Here is an 18,166-nt window from a genome sequence, read left to right as displayed (position 1 = left end):
GGCCAGAGTTATACAAATTAAGTTACTATGCAGCCAAATGAAGTTACGGTACTATGCTGCTTTGTTCAGACACTGCTTGGACTGAGCGTTAATAATTGTGAGGAGGCATTCTGTGATGGCTGCAAAAAGTCTGAGTTTGAAATACAATGAACAGCTGGTAAGAAGGGCAAGATGGTTAGTAGACAAGATCTGCAAACCAGATATGTAGGTGAATAACCTCCTTTCCCCTCCAGTCAAGAGAAACAGAAGAAAATAGAGAAAAGTACTAAAAGCTCACTCCATGAACATCAGGAACCCAGCAGATTAGCAAATCAGTGCTATGACAGAAAACATTTTGCAGCACAGTGACAACTATGCTGAGTACACCCTCCCTCTGCTTCACATTCAAGTTCTTTGGCAAGTCACTCCTCTTTTAGCTTTACCAGTTCACCCCTTTGTGAAATGTGTCTTTTAAGACCAATTATATCCATCTCTGCAACTATTCTGTGAAGAAGCCTCTTCTCATTATATAATACTACCCATGACAAGAATTTTGAAGTAATGTATTACAAGTACATTAATATTACTTGCAATACATTATGGGGTAGGGGTGTTTTAATGATAGCATAGCAATATTCCTATTTCAAAATATAATTTCTTCTCTGACACAGCCACCCATATACAAAGTAACACTGGGGCTGCATCTACACTGCAGAATTAATGCAGCTTGACATCGTTTTAACTATCATGCCTCAATGCTGTGGAATTCTGGAATTTACAGTCTTGTGAGGTATTTAGCCTTCTCTGTCAGGAAGCTCTGGTGACACAATAAACTACAGAACCCAGGATTCCCTAGCACTGAGCTAGAGCAGTTACAGAGGTCTCAAACTGGATTATGTTTCTGGGCAACTCATCAACACTCTTTCCACTATCCTAGGATGCCTACAGTGTAACATAAACTGCAGTGAAGGGTATCATTGACATTTCATAGAATCATAGAATCACAGAGTTGGAAGAGACCAAAACGGCCATCCAGTCCAACCCCTGCCATGCAGGAAATCCAAATCAAAGCATACCTGGCAGATGGCCATCCAGCCTCTGCTTAAAGGCCCCCAAGGAAGGAGACTGCACTACACTCCGAGGAAGTTTGTTCTACTGTCAAACAGCCCTTACTGTCAGGAAGTTCCTCCTAATGGTGAGGTGGAATCTCTTTTCCTGTAGCTTGGCTCCACTGTTCCTGGTCCTGTTCTCTGGAGCAGCAGAAAACAAGCTTGCTCCCTCTTCAATATGACATCTCTTCAAATATTTAAACAGGGCTATCATATCTCCTCTTAATCTTCTTTTCCCCAGGCTAAACATCCCCAGCTACTTAAGTCGTTCCTCATAGGACATGGTTTCCAGACCCTTCACCATTTTAATCGCCCTCCTTTGGACACGCTCCAGTTTCTCCACATCCTTTTTAAATTATGGTGCCCAGAACTGGACACAATATTCCAGGTGGGGCCTGACCAAAGCAGAATATAGTGGCACTATTACTTCTCTTGATCTAGACACTATACTTTTATTGATGCAGCCTAAAATTGCACTGGCCTTTTTAGCTGCAGCATCGCACTCTTCACTCATGTTCAACGGGTCTTATTATAGTTAAGAAAAATCAGTGCATTAAGTTATGCATTATACAAGTTCCCTACACTAATGCTAGTCGAAATGGTGGTCCCTGCAATGGTGTCAGTCTTTGACAATTTTCCAAGGAAGAAACAAAACAACTGTACCCAATAAGCACAAATATAGTGCTGCTCCAACCACATAGGAAAACAAAATAACTGCCCATCATACTTAGCATAGTCTAAGAAGCACTACTCTACATGAAAGCAAGTCTCCTCTTGTACTAAATCAGGATTCAGGAGCAACACCCACACCATTTGTCCTCATTCTAGGTTATGGCTTTTTAATTAACAATACAAGAACATCTTAAGATAAATTGTAGGGCTATGACTCTAACTTTGTCATTTTTTCTTCTTCTCCTGTGTGATTTGTAACACTTTGCCTGATGAAGAAGCCAGTGGAGCTTTAAGTCTGCATGATGTATTTTGTGCTTTTTGAGTTGGACCAATAAAGGAATCACTGTTTTGTGGATTTCACTGCAAGGTCATGGCTATCCCTGAATAAGTTTTTTACTGTAAATGGACTTTTGTTAGAAGGGTATCGGTAAAAATACTGAACACAATCTTTTCCTAAATCTTTTCAGGAAGAATATCTTTTTCTCTCCTTAGACTTGCTAGTAAAAAATTTCAAATTAATCATGCTGATAGCAAAAACTACATACACCTTTAACATGGAACTAAAAGCTAAGGTATGATTTATTACTCAGGATTTAGTAATTCAAAGACACCTCAGAGTAGTGATGTGGATTTTCCACAAATTTCCCTAAAATGCTAAATTTAATGGAAACACATGTATTTGACCTGCATTGGATAAATAAAATAAAGTAATTTGTGTTAATTGTATGAATTGTATAAAATAGCTTAAGATGTTTTCTAGAGGCCAGAAGTAGTTGAATTATGTACTAGGTATATTTACTCAGACGTTAAGTTCCAGTGAGTTGAAGAGGACATCCTTCAAAATAGCCACATGCAGCTTTTCCTTACCTTCCAATGCATGCATGTACATGCATACACACTCTCCCTCCCTCCATTCCTCATGGATTTTTTCTATGAATACTTAGGCATCCTCATTTCTACAGTGATTGCATCTTTAACCAAGTCTGTCTGCAACTAAATGAGTATTTGTTTCATGTTCCCCCAAAAAGTAAACTTTAGGAACTCTGATTTTGTATCCAACTTTCATACTGCATTTCAGAACAGAAAACCAGTCTTTAAGCATCCAGAGATATGGAAATGTTTACTCACTAGTTATTAACTAGACTGTTGACTTATACATGATAAGCTTGGGCTTTGATCTTGAGATCTGAGCAACAAGCCAGCTGGAGCAGGGAGGTCATGTAATATCCCACTGTTACCTACTTGGATGCTCCTTTCATGTCAATTTCAAGAAAGCTCCTGTTGCACAAACTGTACCAAGCTCCATTCTGCCTATTACCCCATACCTACAACTGAGCTAAGCTTGCTCTACATAACTCCCACATTTCTGTACAACATATGTTCTACAAAAATCTTTAAAATAAAAAGTATGCAACTGGAAAAATTAGTCGGAGAAAACAAAAGTGCTAGAAAATGGATTTTCCAAGCAATACACAAAGAGCACTTGAAGCCTGTCAAATCCAAGGGAAGACTTATTTTGCTGGTTTTATCAAAGTGAGAAAGTACCTACTTTAACACACACTTTTGGTATCTTCAGTCACATTTCAATAGCAAACGTCCATGGAAATGAAACTAGTAAAGAGTTTGAAACAAACTTTTTTTTACTTTATTGTTGTATGCCCTAAAGTCATTTCCTACTTATGTCCACCCCAAGGTGAACCTATCATGAGGTTTTCTTGGCAATGTTCTTCAGAGGGCATTTGCCATTGTCATCCTCTGAGGCTGAGAGAATGTGACTTGCCCAAGGTCACCCAGTGGGCTTACATGGCCAAGTCACGATCCAAAACCTGGTCTCCAGAGTTCTTTAAAAAACAGGAAAATTTTAAATTAATTAACATTCATACCATCATCTAATATTTCTTCTTTTTTTGTTGTTGCTGATAGTTGTACTTAGATAAGACAATGAGTATGTGTCCAGAAAGCATTCTAATGGGTGTGTGTGTGTGTGTGTGTGTGTGTGTGTAAAATAAACAAGTAAATAGTAAAGAAGTAGAAGGGACTAGTTCACGTCTGTTCAGAAAGCCACAATAAAGAATGAAAGAGAAGTACTGGGAAACGGACATAATATATATGGCTTAATAAAATTTTGGCATTGTTCTCATATAAAGTTGAAAATGTGCCAATTTGTTTTAGTTTTTTTAATCTGCACACTACATTATTAACTTGGGCAAATTACTGACATGGGGCAGTGCCACTGAAATAAAACACTCAGCAATATTTGTATAAATATTTAATGCTTCTTTAGATACCAGAACAGACTAATGGGAGTTTCCAGAACATATGACCACTTTTATTTTTTAAAAAACCAAAAAAATGAAAGACTATTGGACTATAACAATGGAGACCAGGGCACAAATCCCAGCTTGGCCACTGAAATCCACTGGGTGAACTTGGGCAAGCCACACTCTGTCAGCCTCAGAGGAAGGCAATGACAAATCCTGCCCCCCCCCCCCAATGTTGCCAAGATAACCCGATGATGGGTTCACCTTAGGCTTGTTATAAATTTAATGCTTGGGCACATGCAAGCCTTAAAATACACACACACAAGAGCTATTACACTCAAGCTTCTAGAAATGTTATGCTGATGCCTAGGGACTTGCTTTACTTTATTTACCCCTCCACAAGAAGGGTTCCTAAAACTGTGATGCCAAAGAATCAAAAGCATTTTAGAGCCCTAGGATGATTTGACCTCTAACCTAATATTGTTTGCTTTGATTGGTAAAAGTCTCTAAGATCTATTATATTAAAACAAACTTTTTCTGCAAGTAGTTTATTCACATGAATAACAAAGCTGGTTGGTTTCATGGCTCTCATTTTCTGAAAACAGAAGTTGCAAGTTGATTTTTCAACTTGTCATTTTTGTTCTTCAGAGAATGGGACCATGATCTTGTATGAGATTTCAGTTTTCACATTATTCCTCAAATGGACCACTGGTATAATACAGAGAAGTAATTTAGAGGCAATTGTCTTTGTGTGACCTGCTGATTAAGATCCTTTGAAGTACAACCGTTGCTGCCCTGCTCTGTTTCAACTATGCATCTTGTGTATCACACACATAATCCAACCCTTCTGAAAGGACCCTGCTGTTTTCCTGTCAATTCACTGTCTTGCCAACAGAAATAATCCTGTGATGTGCATCTGTCATCTAGCACCTTTAACATATAAGAAAATTTTGCAATATTGAATTGTGGGAAGCAGATGGCATATATTAGTAACAATGACAGCGTTATGCTCTATTAATTAAGAGCAAAAGCAAAAATACAGCTGGGGACAAGATGAGGAAAAGTACTGCACCAGTCAGACACAATCCCTTAAGAGTCCTTTCTCGCCTTGATTTGAATTGGCCACAGACCAATTTCTCCGCTTATGAATATTGGTTAACTTCCAGTCCTTGCTGCAGAAGGTGAAAAGACTACTATGACAGTGGAAAATTAAATCACTGGTGCTTAGAGTGAAGGATACAATGGCAGAACATGCATCACTTTATCTAAGACTGGACAGCAATGAGTGACTTCAATCCTAGTGGCCTTTGTCAAATTTAGTTCAAAGCAAGCTGCTATAAGCCACTAATGAACTGTCTATACTTTTGTCAACACACTTGCTATCTTAATAATAATATAGTTTATTATCTTCTTCTCCTGAACTTGAGAACTGAGAATCATCCAAATTAAGAGGCAAGCACATTGCAGCAGGCAGGTAGAATGCTATCCTATATCAACTCAAGGGTGTGATGCCTAAGAACACTAAAAGATTCCTTTCCAGACACACAACCAATACTAAAAGAAAGACAAGTCAAGCAGTGCAAAACCTCATTAAATTGACCTATACAGTCAGCCCTTCTTATACATGGATTTTTTATAAACGGATTCAAGCACCCACAGTTTGAAAATGTTCAAAAGAAGTATAAATTTCAAATATCAAACCTTTATTTTCCATTTTTTATAAGGGACACCATTTTGCTATGTCATTATATTAAATGGGACATGAGCATCCACGGATTTTGTAATCCATAGGTGATCTTGGAACCAAACTCCAGCGTATAACAAGGGTCCACTGTACTATTACTAGTGAGGGAGCACACAAAGGAAAAAGTTGTTTTGTGATCACCTTATAAGAACTGAATCATTGGTCTTTCCTATTCATCACGAACTATACAACACTAATTGAGGTTACAAACATTCAGTACCCATTGGATTAACATACTGGAAAAGAACCAGCATAATTATTAATTACTTCAGATCAGAGGCAATTTAAACATATCATGCATGGGCTGAGCAGATAAATTCTATCACCACATAAAACTACTTCTTTTTAAAAAGTATGTTCTGTCCTGCTGAAGGCTATTATTTCTGAACCCTATATCATATGAAACCAAAAATGCTGAGAGCAGTTTGGGGAAGAAAACATGAGGATGGTTTTCATCTCACCCTTAGTTTGCCAGTTAAATCCTCCCATTCTTTGCATGCTGCATTATTCATGTTGATGCTTTTCCCTCCATTGTCACCTTGCTGTAGTCTGATGAATTGGTAGCTGCTGAGAAAATAGTGGGACTGCAGGGCTTCCCTACTGGCTTTTCTGAGACTAACTGTATTTATCTCTCCTTTCCATTAATTGTGTCAACTGAAGCTGGTCATTGTAAGAACCATCACCTCATTTTATGAACCTATTTTGCTCCCCCCCCCCCCAGCACCCATCTTCCCTCTTATTCTCTTTTTCATCTTGCATTTCAGTTTATAAAGCTTCAAGGACTGATGCTTCCAAATGTGCAGCCAAGCACAAATTCTTCTAACAGAACTCAGGTGGGAAGAGGTGGGTTGCTCTTTGAGCAATCCTAACACCAGCAACCCCCTCTCCCCACCGTACTATGCAATACAGATGGCCATTGACAGAGTTCTTCAAACTGTAGTAACTTGTTGTTGTGTGCCTTAAAGTCATTCCTGACTTAAGTAGACCCTAAGGTCATGTTCCTTGGCAACATTTGTTCAGAGGTTGGCCACTGCTTTCCCCTGAGGCTGACAGCATGTACTTGCCTGAGATCACCCAGTAAATTTCATGACCAAGCTGGGAATTGAACCCTGGTCTCCAGAGTCGTAGTACAACACTTAAACTACTACACTATGCTGGCAGTGTAGTCACAACTACACTGATGGTAGTTTTCTATATAGTATTGTTTCTGTATGCTGTCTGCCTTCTATACCATTCCTTAAACAAGAATTTACATAATCAAAACTGGTTTTCTCCATGAATACCTAGATATCAAAGAGGTAACTTAAAAAAAAATAGAAGTAGAAGACATGGTCTGAATCTAGCCCACTAAGGTCCAAAACACAATGCAGAAATAATCCAGTTTGAGACTAATTTAACTGCCCTGGCTCAATTCTAGGGAATTCTGAGAACTGTAGTTTTTAAAGCAGACTCAAACTGGATCATTTCTGCAGTGCGTTTTGGACCCCCCGTTAGCTGAATGTAATTCCAATGAAATCAATGGGATAAGCTAACATATATCCTATGGATTTATATTAGAGTCCAGTGCAACTAACAACTAGATTCAACTCAATAGCTTTCTAACTGTACTTCAACATATCTGAGCAGAAATTAAATGGGGACTGCTTATGAAGAATTAATAAAGACAAATTGCTTTCTTTTTTTTTTTACTTTAAAGCCTACACAAAGAACAGGGAGTAAGATATCTGTCCTTAACATCTATATACCATGGAACAGTTATTTTAGGTGAGAAGAAGACACTCCACAGTGCATTGCAGAGAAATCACTATTCCTACTACATTAAAGTTTCTTGCCCATGACTCTACTTAGGCATCTTACAGTGACACTGAGATTTAGAACAGTGTATTTGGACACACCTCCTCTTAATTACTGTTTTTCACAAAACAAGTAGTGCCTCAGCAAAGCTTTTCAGATGTAAAAAGAAAGTAGCACTACAGAGCTGAGGATCATTTCTCCAGGTACACAAGGTACATGTTCAGTGTTACTAAAGTCTAATTTTGTGGTATAAACAGAACTGAGAGTGACAAACATCTCCATTTAACTGAATAGCTGAGAGAATGCACCTTCCAGCTGAACACTTTTCAGAACCAAGTTTTCAAAGTATTCATTAGTGTGGCAAAAGCACAGTACAGTGGACCCTTGTTATACGCTGGGGTTTGGTTCCAAGATCTCCCGTGTATAACAAAATCCGTGTATGCTCAAGTCCCATTGAATATAATGACATAGCAAAATGGTGTCCCTCATAAAAACTGGAAAATCAAGGTTTGATAATTGAAATTTATACTTTTTTGGAACATTTTCAAACCATGTATGCTTGAATCCGTGTATAAAAAATCCGTGTATAGGAAGGGTCGACTGTACTGTACAAGAGAGTGTGTGTAAAGAAATATTCATTTATACAGTACAGGCAAAACTACAAACCTTCTTAAAAGAAGGTTGAAACCTTGTCCTTCCCATAACCTACTGGCAGACATTGCAGCACGGCGGCACAAAAGAAGAGGTGGATAGGATGTCTGAGGCTGTTAGCGAGATGTAGGCACATAGCCATTAGAAGTACAGAATGTTACTTATATATAAGTGGCTATATGAGCACCACCCTCCTCCTGCTGGTTAAGTGCCCACAAGGTAAATATGCTCAAAATGCATTCAAGACTCATGTTACCAACACTCCCTCCTTTTCTGCTGTCATTATTAAGAGCACCACACAAAAAAAAGAAAAGCATAAGAAGGAGGAGGCTCTACAATGGCAAAACCACCAAAAAAAAAGGAGTAATGAGAAAAGACAGCTCTAAACTTACCTCCTTTCCTGGTAGACAAGTTTATAACTTTGTACATTACCTGGAATACAGATATAAAGGGATCTTTTAACCTTGAGCAGATTTGTACCACTTCTGGAGGAATATGTATCACACAAGAAACTAATACGTACATAAAGATCACTTGGTAATTGTCAACAACCAATATCCAAAACTGGTTCACAGCCAAATCTGCCAAGGGACACGTGGCTTTTTATTTTCTGTTGTAAAGATAGTAAGATAAAAATATGCTCTACAAATGCCCCTACGATGAGTATTATCAGCCACTGGATTTAGATGAGAACTTGTCATTGCTTACCACAAATAGAGAGCAAAGCTATTTCTGAAAATATGTACAGTATGTTTAAAATAATCTAATATAGAAAAAATAGCCTTTCTGCTTTTGACTCCATTAATTTACCAGGGGTGCTAACTTTCAAGCCAATGATACTTTGATCATTTAAGTGAAAAGAATGTGGAATGGAGTAGGAGTGAAGGAAACAGAGAGGAGGTACAAGCAATGCAGTACAAACACAAAACAGGCAACACAAAAAGTTAGGAAGGAAGAAATATAAATGCTACAGAAGAAAGAATGCAGACACTTAAAATGTTTATACTTTTGCAGAAAAAGAAACTAGGGAAACCAAGTCAATTCACATTATTGGCATTCCACACTATGGGTTTTGGGTTTTTTTTATAAATAGAAAGTGATCCCTCTTGTATCTGCAATTCAGAGTCACAAAGATTGTAGATCAGGACTGTATGCTGCAAAACCTGACATATGGGGCATTTACGAAAAACAGAAGCAGTAACAAAAGTTGTTTCTCACTCTCAGACAGCATTTCATTTTTGAATCAGTATTTCTTTGACAAGACCTAGGAGACAAGTAGGAACTGCTTTGAACCACAATTCTGAATTTCAACTCTGCCTCACTGCCTACAAACACTACACATGCAAATTCACCGTAAATTTTTGAAGCTTTTAAAAGTGAAGAACAGAATGAGGTTCCTTTGTAACATCACCGCACCTCCTCCTCTTCCAGCAAGTCACACAAAGAACTACAAGGAAAGGGCTGTTATCAAGGCAGTGTGAAAAGGGGAGGATGGTATCTCTCAGTCACATCAAAGCAAGGCTGTTATCACAGGCATCTGTAGGACTACTCTGTAACAGCTTCTGCTTGGCAAAGGCTGTATGTTCAACACACCTATTTCCTTAACATCCCATACAAGTGGTCACATCAGTAGCTTTAGCTGCTTGTATTAAGCATCACATTCATGGACCTACACTCACCCATGCGAACAGCCTAGCAATACCAAAGAGCAAAATGGACTCTGAATCACTGAGGATTCAAGTCAGTGGTCTTGTTTTGTACACTGCTGTATGAACTCATTTTCATGGGACACTGTTTGCCATAGAAATGCTATAGATTATCATCTGCATAGCATTCAGCATACTGTGCAGAATAGATATAAATTTAAGTTGTCAAAAATATGAGGATGTTACTTTAATGGGTTTACACTGGAGTTTTTCTGACATGGATTGTTTTCCCGTTAGCCTGAGAAAGAGACCCTAAACTGTTGGTCTAGCTTTAATGTACTACACAAATAGAAGTGAGGATAGCAAATAAAGGCAAGAAAAAGAGAGACATTCTTTTTTCCACGTCTCATAACAAGGATAGGGAACTTATGGGCCTCCAGACATTAATGGACTAGAACTGCCATTATACCAAATCATTGGCCCTGCTGGCCAGCACCTTACAGCAATGGTTCTCAAACCCTGGTCATCCCACAATTTTAAATTTCACAACCCAGAACTCCTTACCACTGCCCAAACTGACTTCTAGGATCCCAAAACACCCGGAGAACCAATGTTTGGGAACCTCTAGTCTAGAGGACCACACATTACTCATCCACCGCTTACAGAAAGAGAGTTCCCAAAACTGCAGTCATCAAAAGTTTGCTAGTTATTGCATTTTACTGCTCAAACAAGGTACTGTGTCATTTTCCCCCAGACACCTCCAGAATTCACACCTTTGGGAACAAAGAAAATGTTACACAATGAATGCCACATTCCACTCCTGACTAGGCCGTTATCCAGGCCTCAGCCCTATACCACTTTGCAGATGTTACCTCCAGTGAAAGAGCAGCACAAGGACTCCATTTACAGCTTAACAACTACCTTACTTCAAAGATTTCTTCTATTCCATCCAGCATGCCCACATTGCTGCCCTATAATTTAACTAATCATACTAGCTTCATTTTCATGTATTTCCAACCGTCTTTCATGGGTTATTCCTGTACTTGTGCCTACTTGCCCATGGCATCTATTTTGAGGATCAGCTTAATATTTAAGTACTCTAGAAATGTAATGCATTCAGCCACTCAGTGTATTTTTCTATATTTAGTGAAAATAATATAAACATCAAGTTAAAGGCACCTAAAGCGGCAAACCAAAGCAGCAAACAGCAATTAACATTTGTCTATTTAAAAGTGCAAAATTCTTAAAGGACAACATGCAATTCTCAAGGAAGTGAATGCTACTGATATCACACACTTGAGCTAAAACAGGAAAAAAAAACTTTGGTTCAACAATACATCAGAAGTATTGTTGTTGCATTTACTACGTGGTATCTTCTACTATATATGGGGGAAGAAATGTTCACTCCTTTGCAGCATTTCAGGTTTTGACATTGTGTTTAGATTTAGCTAATTTATGTACAATTTAAATTTACAAGTACCTTCAATTTTTATGGGAACCAAGTTTAACATACTTTGGTAACTAACTCCAGTCTTATGTATCTTCCATAAAATAGGCCAGAGTGAACAACTGTGTAGGGGCTGGGGGGGCATTTAGTCCCATGGGCTACTCTAGCACATCACATTGGCTGACTTCTGGTTGCCATTTGAAAAAACACATGCAAAAAGGACTATGGAAAATGATAGGTGGGGTAATTTGGGGGGCTTCACTTTCCACATTCCTGGTACAGATGCTGTACTGAGGGCCCTCAATGTGCTATTTCTTACAGCTCATTGCAGCCTTTCATTACTAAGCACTGTATATACTCATGTATAAGTCTAGAAATTTAGAGCAAAAAATTGACCCAAAAAACCTGAGTTGACTTATCCACGGGTCAATATATGTAGTGTATCTTAACTCTTATTTAAATGAAGGAGCCATCCCCTGATGAAAAACAGGAGCATAATCTTTCATGGAAGGACTGATTCCCTCTACTCTCTCATCCATCCAGCCTTAAGAGTGAACACAAAGAGTTATGTCTGCTGGAATTTTGTAATTCTTCAGCTTTTTTTTTTTTTGGCTTTGCTTCATTCTTCAGATCCTTTGCTATATACCCCTAAGTTTTAACCTTGACTTTACCACGGGTCATAGCAAAATCCATAATTTTGGCCCCAAAACTTGCCTTCGACTTATACATGAGGTCGATTTATAGTCGAGTATATACGGTAAGCACACAATTTAAATAGTGCATCAGTTGTTCACCCAGCCTGAATGTTACCAACAATCCAGGTATGTCTACTTCCTAACTTTCTAGCCTGTTCACTTCTACAGGGATAAACAACTCTAGCTTATGTTACCTGCAATCAGATTGTTATAAATACAGTATAAAGGCAATGAATTCACAAGATCGATAATGCCTGGCAACCTTAGGACTGGATCGTGGCTTTGGCGTGGCTTTTGGATTCTTAGGATGCATGTATCATGTCAACAGAATACCTCCAAAGTGACCCGAAGCAGCTTTATTTTGGCCTGTCTGTATGGGGCCAATATTCTTTAAAAAGAAACCTAACCACAAGAGGTGTAAAAGATAGCAAGCTTCATCTCAGTCTCTGATGTTATTGGGACTGGGACTAATATAGTGATAATACTGTCATGTACATCTCAATATGTTTGCAATAATAAGCCTAAGGAAGCTTTAGCATTAGATGGTTAGGAAAGACAAGGCAGTGAATCTGCAAGAATCTAAATAATGTTACTCTATTAATATGAAAGATTTGTGAAGTGGCTTAAAAATAGTTAATAAACTGAGTTGTGTGACTAAAACAAGGGCTATTTCCTTTCAGAAATAGCAATTATACAATATAGCCAGGATATTAAATATTCATAGCCTTCACAGAGGTAAGAGGGATCAGGACTGACAGAAGCCTATGAAGATTCAGAAGTTGGTAAACAAAAACCATGACTTCCATGGCCATAAATCAGGATTTCTGAAACAATCTTTTAATTAGGAGGATTGTTCACTTTTTAACACAGAAGCTCAGGAACTGCCAAGAGCTTCAGTCAACAAAACAGAATCTCCAGAGGGCAATATGAATTAAAAACTTCCTTAAAAGAAGAGTAATGCCTCTTCAGTACAGCTCATTCTGCTCAATATTACATCTTCAATTGTGAAAAGTACAGTACAGTAATCTTTATAAGGAAAATCCTTTTTCCAAATAGTCTTTGGCTGAGGATTCTGACTGATTCAAATTCTGGCATGCTTTCACAAAATCGCCACTGAAATATTAAGCTGAGTGTCACATTCACAGGAAGCAACTCCAACTGATCCACAGTGAATGTATTTTTGCTATTTTAGGAATTTAATCCAGAAAATTAAATACTGTGCATATTGAAACCAAAGCGGTATTGATACAGAATTTCACAGAAAGCCTCTTTCCCAAACAGACAATATTATCTGGGATATTGTTCAAGGACTCTGGGAAACATCAAATGAAAAGCATTAACTGATTAGCACTGATAAGAAGTTGAAATGGCTAGAATGTAACAGTTTTTACAATCTGATTTACCAGTTTGGAGCAATGTTCTCCCTGCAACAACACAGAATTGTATTTCTTCAGAAGAAAGGTGGGCTAGTAGTGTGACATAAAAACCATAAAATGCAATCTACCCTAACTTTCACATTATTGGGGAAAAGTACTGTATTACTTAATTCTATCATGTGTAATACAACTCTTGTTAGTATTATCATCTCAAAAATCTGAACTACTGCTTTAATTAGTAATATCAAGAAAGTGCACAGCTATAACAGTTCAGCGACTGCAGGACACACCATCCAGTGATTTGTCATATATCCTAGTTTGTGCTTTATATATTTGACAAGCACCTTAGCACAAAGATATCACCCACAATCATGTTCATGACCTTAAATCAACAGTTGATCCAGAGGTTTGTGCACTGATTATAACATCTTCAAACAGAAATATGAATGAATAATACATCTTCAATATTAGCTAATGCATTGGCCTAATAGAAACTGTTCAAGATTATGTGTAAATTTACAGCGCTTTATAAATAAAAGTTAATAATAGGTTAATAATTATATGCTGGGAAAATTTACTAAAGATAAAGCCCCACTGCAGAATTAAAGCAGTTTCATACCACTTTAATAGTCATGACTCTATCCTACAGAATCCTCAGATTTTTAGTTTGGTGAGGCACTAGATCTCTCTGATAGGCCAGGATGAATACCTCACCAAACTACAAATCCCAGGAATTAAAGTAACCTAGATCCAAAACACATTGCAGAAATAATCCAACTTGAGACTGCTTTAACTGCCGTGGCTCAATGCTAGGGAATTCTGGGAACTATAGTTTTGTGAGACACTTAGCCTTCTCTGTCAGCTCTGATGCCACAATAAACTACAGTTCCCAGGATTCCCTAGCATTGAGCCAGGGCAGTTAAAGCAGTTTCAAACTAGATTTCGACAGTGTGTTTGGGACCCTAGTCTCCACCTCACAGGGTTAAACAGTTAAGTCCATTAAGCAGTCACTGGAACTTCTTGAATTAAGAAAAGTTGGTCTTGTGAACTTCTGTAGGACTAAATTAATTTAATTAATCTGTGATTCAAATAGCCACATTGTATTTCTAAAATCTAGTTCCACCCTGATTCAAGCTGAAGTTTGAGCCACCAGCTAGTATTTGCATGGAAAGTTTGAAAGAAGTATTTTTTTCACTTCTGAGGAGGAACACACTGCAAAAGACAGGACCTTCTGCAACATTAGCTTTTCCCTCTCTGCAGATGATCTACTAAGAAACGAAGCAAACCACTTTCACAGAAATGCCCTTCCTTGTGCTGTGAAAAAACAAAACAAAGAAGCAGCTGGCAAAGGATAAACTCTGGTGACAGGATAGGAATGTAATTTTAAGTTTCTCTGAAGACGCCACTAACGTCTACTTATTAAAAAGAAAAAAATAATATTGGCTGTATTCCCCTCCTGGCTCCCGCCAGCCTAAACACACACACACACAACACACCCTCCTTCCCACCCCTTCTTCCTTGGAGCAGCTTCAAAAACCAGCAAGTTAAAGGCAGCCAGGAGTTGAAGAAGAAGAAGAAATGTTGCCTGGCTGCCTGCTGGAGAAAGACCCTGCTGTTCAGCCTGAATGGCATTGAGCAATTCCTGGACTTGGGCTTAAGGAATTAAAAGTGGTTTGTGTGTGGAGGGTGTGTGTGTGTGTGCGTGCGCGCACGCAAAAATGCACGGATGGATAGATCTCCCTTTACTTTGGATTAGGTTGACCAGACATCCTCCTTTTCCAGGGCATATTCTTCAGGACATTTCAGCCTCCTGTCCAGGAGGAATTCCGCAACATCTTTCATTCTGACTAGGCAGCATGAATTTATACTTATATTAAGTGGTTCTAGCTTTTATTTGGTAACATCCTACATTTTCCTTGACTCCTACATATTGCAGTGACTTGTCCTCCTCTGCAGTCATGGCGGCTGGTCACCCTGCTTTGGATGCAAAACGACTTGATTGAGACTTGACCCAAAATGCTGGGGAGAGATAAGGAAGAGGGGTTCTCTAAGGCGGCTTCCCTGCTTCCCACCAACCAGGACACCTCAGGCGGGCACAAAGGAGCCTCCTGTCGCCACGCAACAGCCTCTCTCTTTTTCCCTGTCCCTGCCAAGGAGTGGCTACACACTCCTCTACTACACACAAGTCCCTGGGGAGGGAGGGAGGGAGAGCCATGCCACCAGCCTCCACTGAGGCAGGGTGACCAGCCTCCCCCCCTTTTCCAGGGCACATCTTCCATTTCAGCCTTCTCTCCTGGAGGAATTCCCAAATGTCCTCCATCTTGAGCATGAAATGACACTGATAATCAGGGTGATCAGACTACTTCCTTTTGCAGGACATATCCCCTATTTCATCTTTCTGTCCAGGAGGAATTCCCAAATGTCCTCCATTTTGAGCATGAATTGGCATTGATATCGGGGTGACCAGACCCCCTCCTTTCCAGGACACATCCTCCATTTCAGTCTTCTCTCCAGGAGGAATTCCCAAACATCCTCCATTTGGAGCACGACCAAGAAGCATGAATTCATTTTTCTATGAGTTTTGAGTTTTTAATTTATGTGGTCACGTCCTCCATTTTTTCTTGCATGTCCTACATTTTGTGGTGCCTTGTCCTTTACAGTTAGGACATCTGGTCACCCCAAACTGGGGACTCCTGATGTTGGTGGTGGTTGCTGCTCTTGTGCATGCAAGGGTGTTAACTTTGTGTGTGTGTTGTGTCCCTTCAAGTTGTGTTCCAACTTAATGGCCACCCTAAGGAGATAATCTCTTGGGGTCTTCTTGGCAAGGTTTCTTCAGAAGAGGTTTGGCTTGTGAAGCCCCTTAAAAAATGCCTCCTCCGTTTCCCTCTCCAGGCGTGAAAATGCATTCCTGTGCCCTACCTACCCACCCACAGGTGAGGAGTTACTCCTACGTCCTTCTCGGGGTGACCAGGGGTCCTCACCGCAAAGGAGGGCAAAGCACTGTAAAATGTAGGGCATCCAAGAAAAATGGAGGACATTACCACATAAAAGCTAAAAAAACCACTTACATACATGTAAATTCATGCATCACTGCCATGCTCAAAATGGAGGACACTTTGAAATGCTTCCTGAACAAAAGGTTTAAATGGAGGGCATGTCCTGGAAAAGGAGGACACCTGGTTATCCTAGTTGTCCTCTTCCTAAAGAGAGGAGGTACTACTCCTCAGCCTGAAGTGGGGAACTTACTCTTCCATCCTCTTCAGCCTGAAATGGGGAGCTACTATTCCTCAGCCTCAAATGGAGGGATACTACCTCTCAGCCTGAAGTGGAGAGCTTACTACTCCTCAGCCTAGAGTGAGGAGGTACACCTCAGCCTGAAATGGAGGGTCTACTACTCTATCCTCAGCCTGAAATGGGGAGTTTACTCTTCTATCCTACTCAGCCTGAAATGGGGAGCAACTTCTCCTCAGCCTGAGGTGGGGAGCTTACTACTCTGACCTTTTCAGCCTGAAATGGGAAGTTGCTACTCCTCAGCCTGAAGTGAGGAGGTACATCTCAGCCTGAAATGGGGACCTACTACTCCTTCCTCCTCAGCCTGAAGTGGGGGCCTATTACTCTATCCTCAGCCTCAAATGTGGGGAGGCTACTCCTCCTCCCTGCTCAGCCTGAAGTAGGGTCCTACTTAGCCTGAGGTGGGGGGGGGTCTCCTACTCTACCCTCCTCAGCCTGAAGTGGGGTCTTACTACTCCGTCCTCCTCAGCCTAAAGTGTGTGTGTGTTACTCCTGGGTCTGAAAGGGAACCTTTCTCCTCAGCCCTCCTCCTCCTCCTCCTCCTCAGCCCAAAGTGTGAGCCTTTCTCCTCCGCCTGAAACACTCCTCCTCCTCCTGAAGCAAAATGGAAGGCTGCTAAGGAAGGGACCTTGCTGGGAGGGCTGCGAGGGCTTCGGCCTCCCTCCACTCACCCAAAAGCAGCAACAGAAGAAGAAGGACCAGGCCCGCCCTCCTCGCCTCCTCCTTCCTCGCAGCCATCTGGGCTCCCTCCTCTCTCTTCTCCGCAGCCTCTTTCCTCTTCACTCCATGCTGCTGCTGCTGCTCCTCAAGCCCTCACTCCCTTCCAGCCGCCGCTTCTTCGTCCCACTCCACTCCGCCCCTCAACCAGGAGGAGTTTCCAAGCAGGAGGAGCACAAGGCAGGCCGGGGCCTGTCCCTGCTCCATGGGCCCAGCCTTTGCGCCTCCCTCCCTCCTTCCCTGACAGTGGGCCAGCGACGCCTGCAGGACAGAGCCCTGGATGGCTGCGCCCTTTTGCATGCCAGCCAGGCCTAGGGCCCCACAGTTGCTGCTGCTGCTGTTGTTACTAAGGTTGTTATCCAAACACCTCAAGACTCCCTATCCTCCTCTCCTCAGGCCCCCCTTAATAATCATCGTTGAAAGAGACCCCAAGGGCCACCCAGTCCAGCCCCATTCTGCCAGGATGCAGGACTTTAGGATTCTATCATTACATTGCATTAATAATAATAATAATGATTATTTGTGTTTCCCACCTACAGATCGAAGCGGGATTGCAGCCTGATAAAATGCGTACAGTAGTACAACCAATAATAAAATACAGATTACAACACCCATTTCAAATGAAAAGCTAAACCTTATCGTAATACAATAGGTAACAGTCAGACTACTCGGTAATCATGCTCAAAGGAGTGGAGCATTGAGGGTGGTTGTCTTATATAGGGTCGGATGGATAGGCCCGCCAGAAGAGACCCGTCTTCTTGAGTGCCTTCTTAAAAGCAGCTAA

At 40.4% G+C, this 18,166-nt stretch overlaps 1 protein-coding gene across 1 annotated transcript in view; it reads right to left on the bottom strand.

Annotated features, from left to right (window-relative positions):
- PTK7 (protein tyrosine kinase 7 (inactive)) overlaps positions 1–17,529 on the bottom strand; it is a 156,975-nt gene extending 139,446 nt beyond the window's left edge. Inside the window, exon 1 of the mRNA XM_042464575.1 lies at positions 17,337–17,529. Within this exon, the coding sequence (XP_042320509.1) occupies positions 17,337–17,403 (67 nt within the window). The 5' untranslated portion in view covers positions 17,404–17,529. The remainder of the gene's footprint in view (positions 1–17,336) is intronic.
- Between the last annotated feature and the right edge of the window lie 637 nt (positions 17,530–18,166).

Source organism: Sceloporus undulatus, chromosome 1, assembly GCF_019175285.1.
Source record: "Sceloporus undulatus isolate JIND9_A2432 ecotype Alabama chromosome 1, SceUnd_v1.1, whole genome shotgun sequence".
Classification (NCBI taxonomy): domain Eukaryota; kingdom Metazoa; phylum Chordata; class Lepidosauria; order Squamata; family Phrynosomatidae; genus Sceloporus; species Sceloporus undulatus.
The sequence above is the reverse complement of the archived record's forward strand: the minus strand, read 5'-3'. Positions and strand labels throughout refer to the sequence as shown.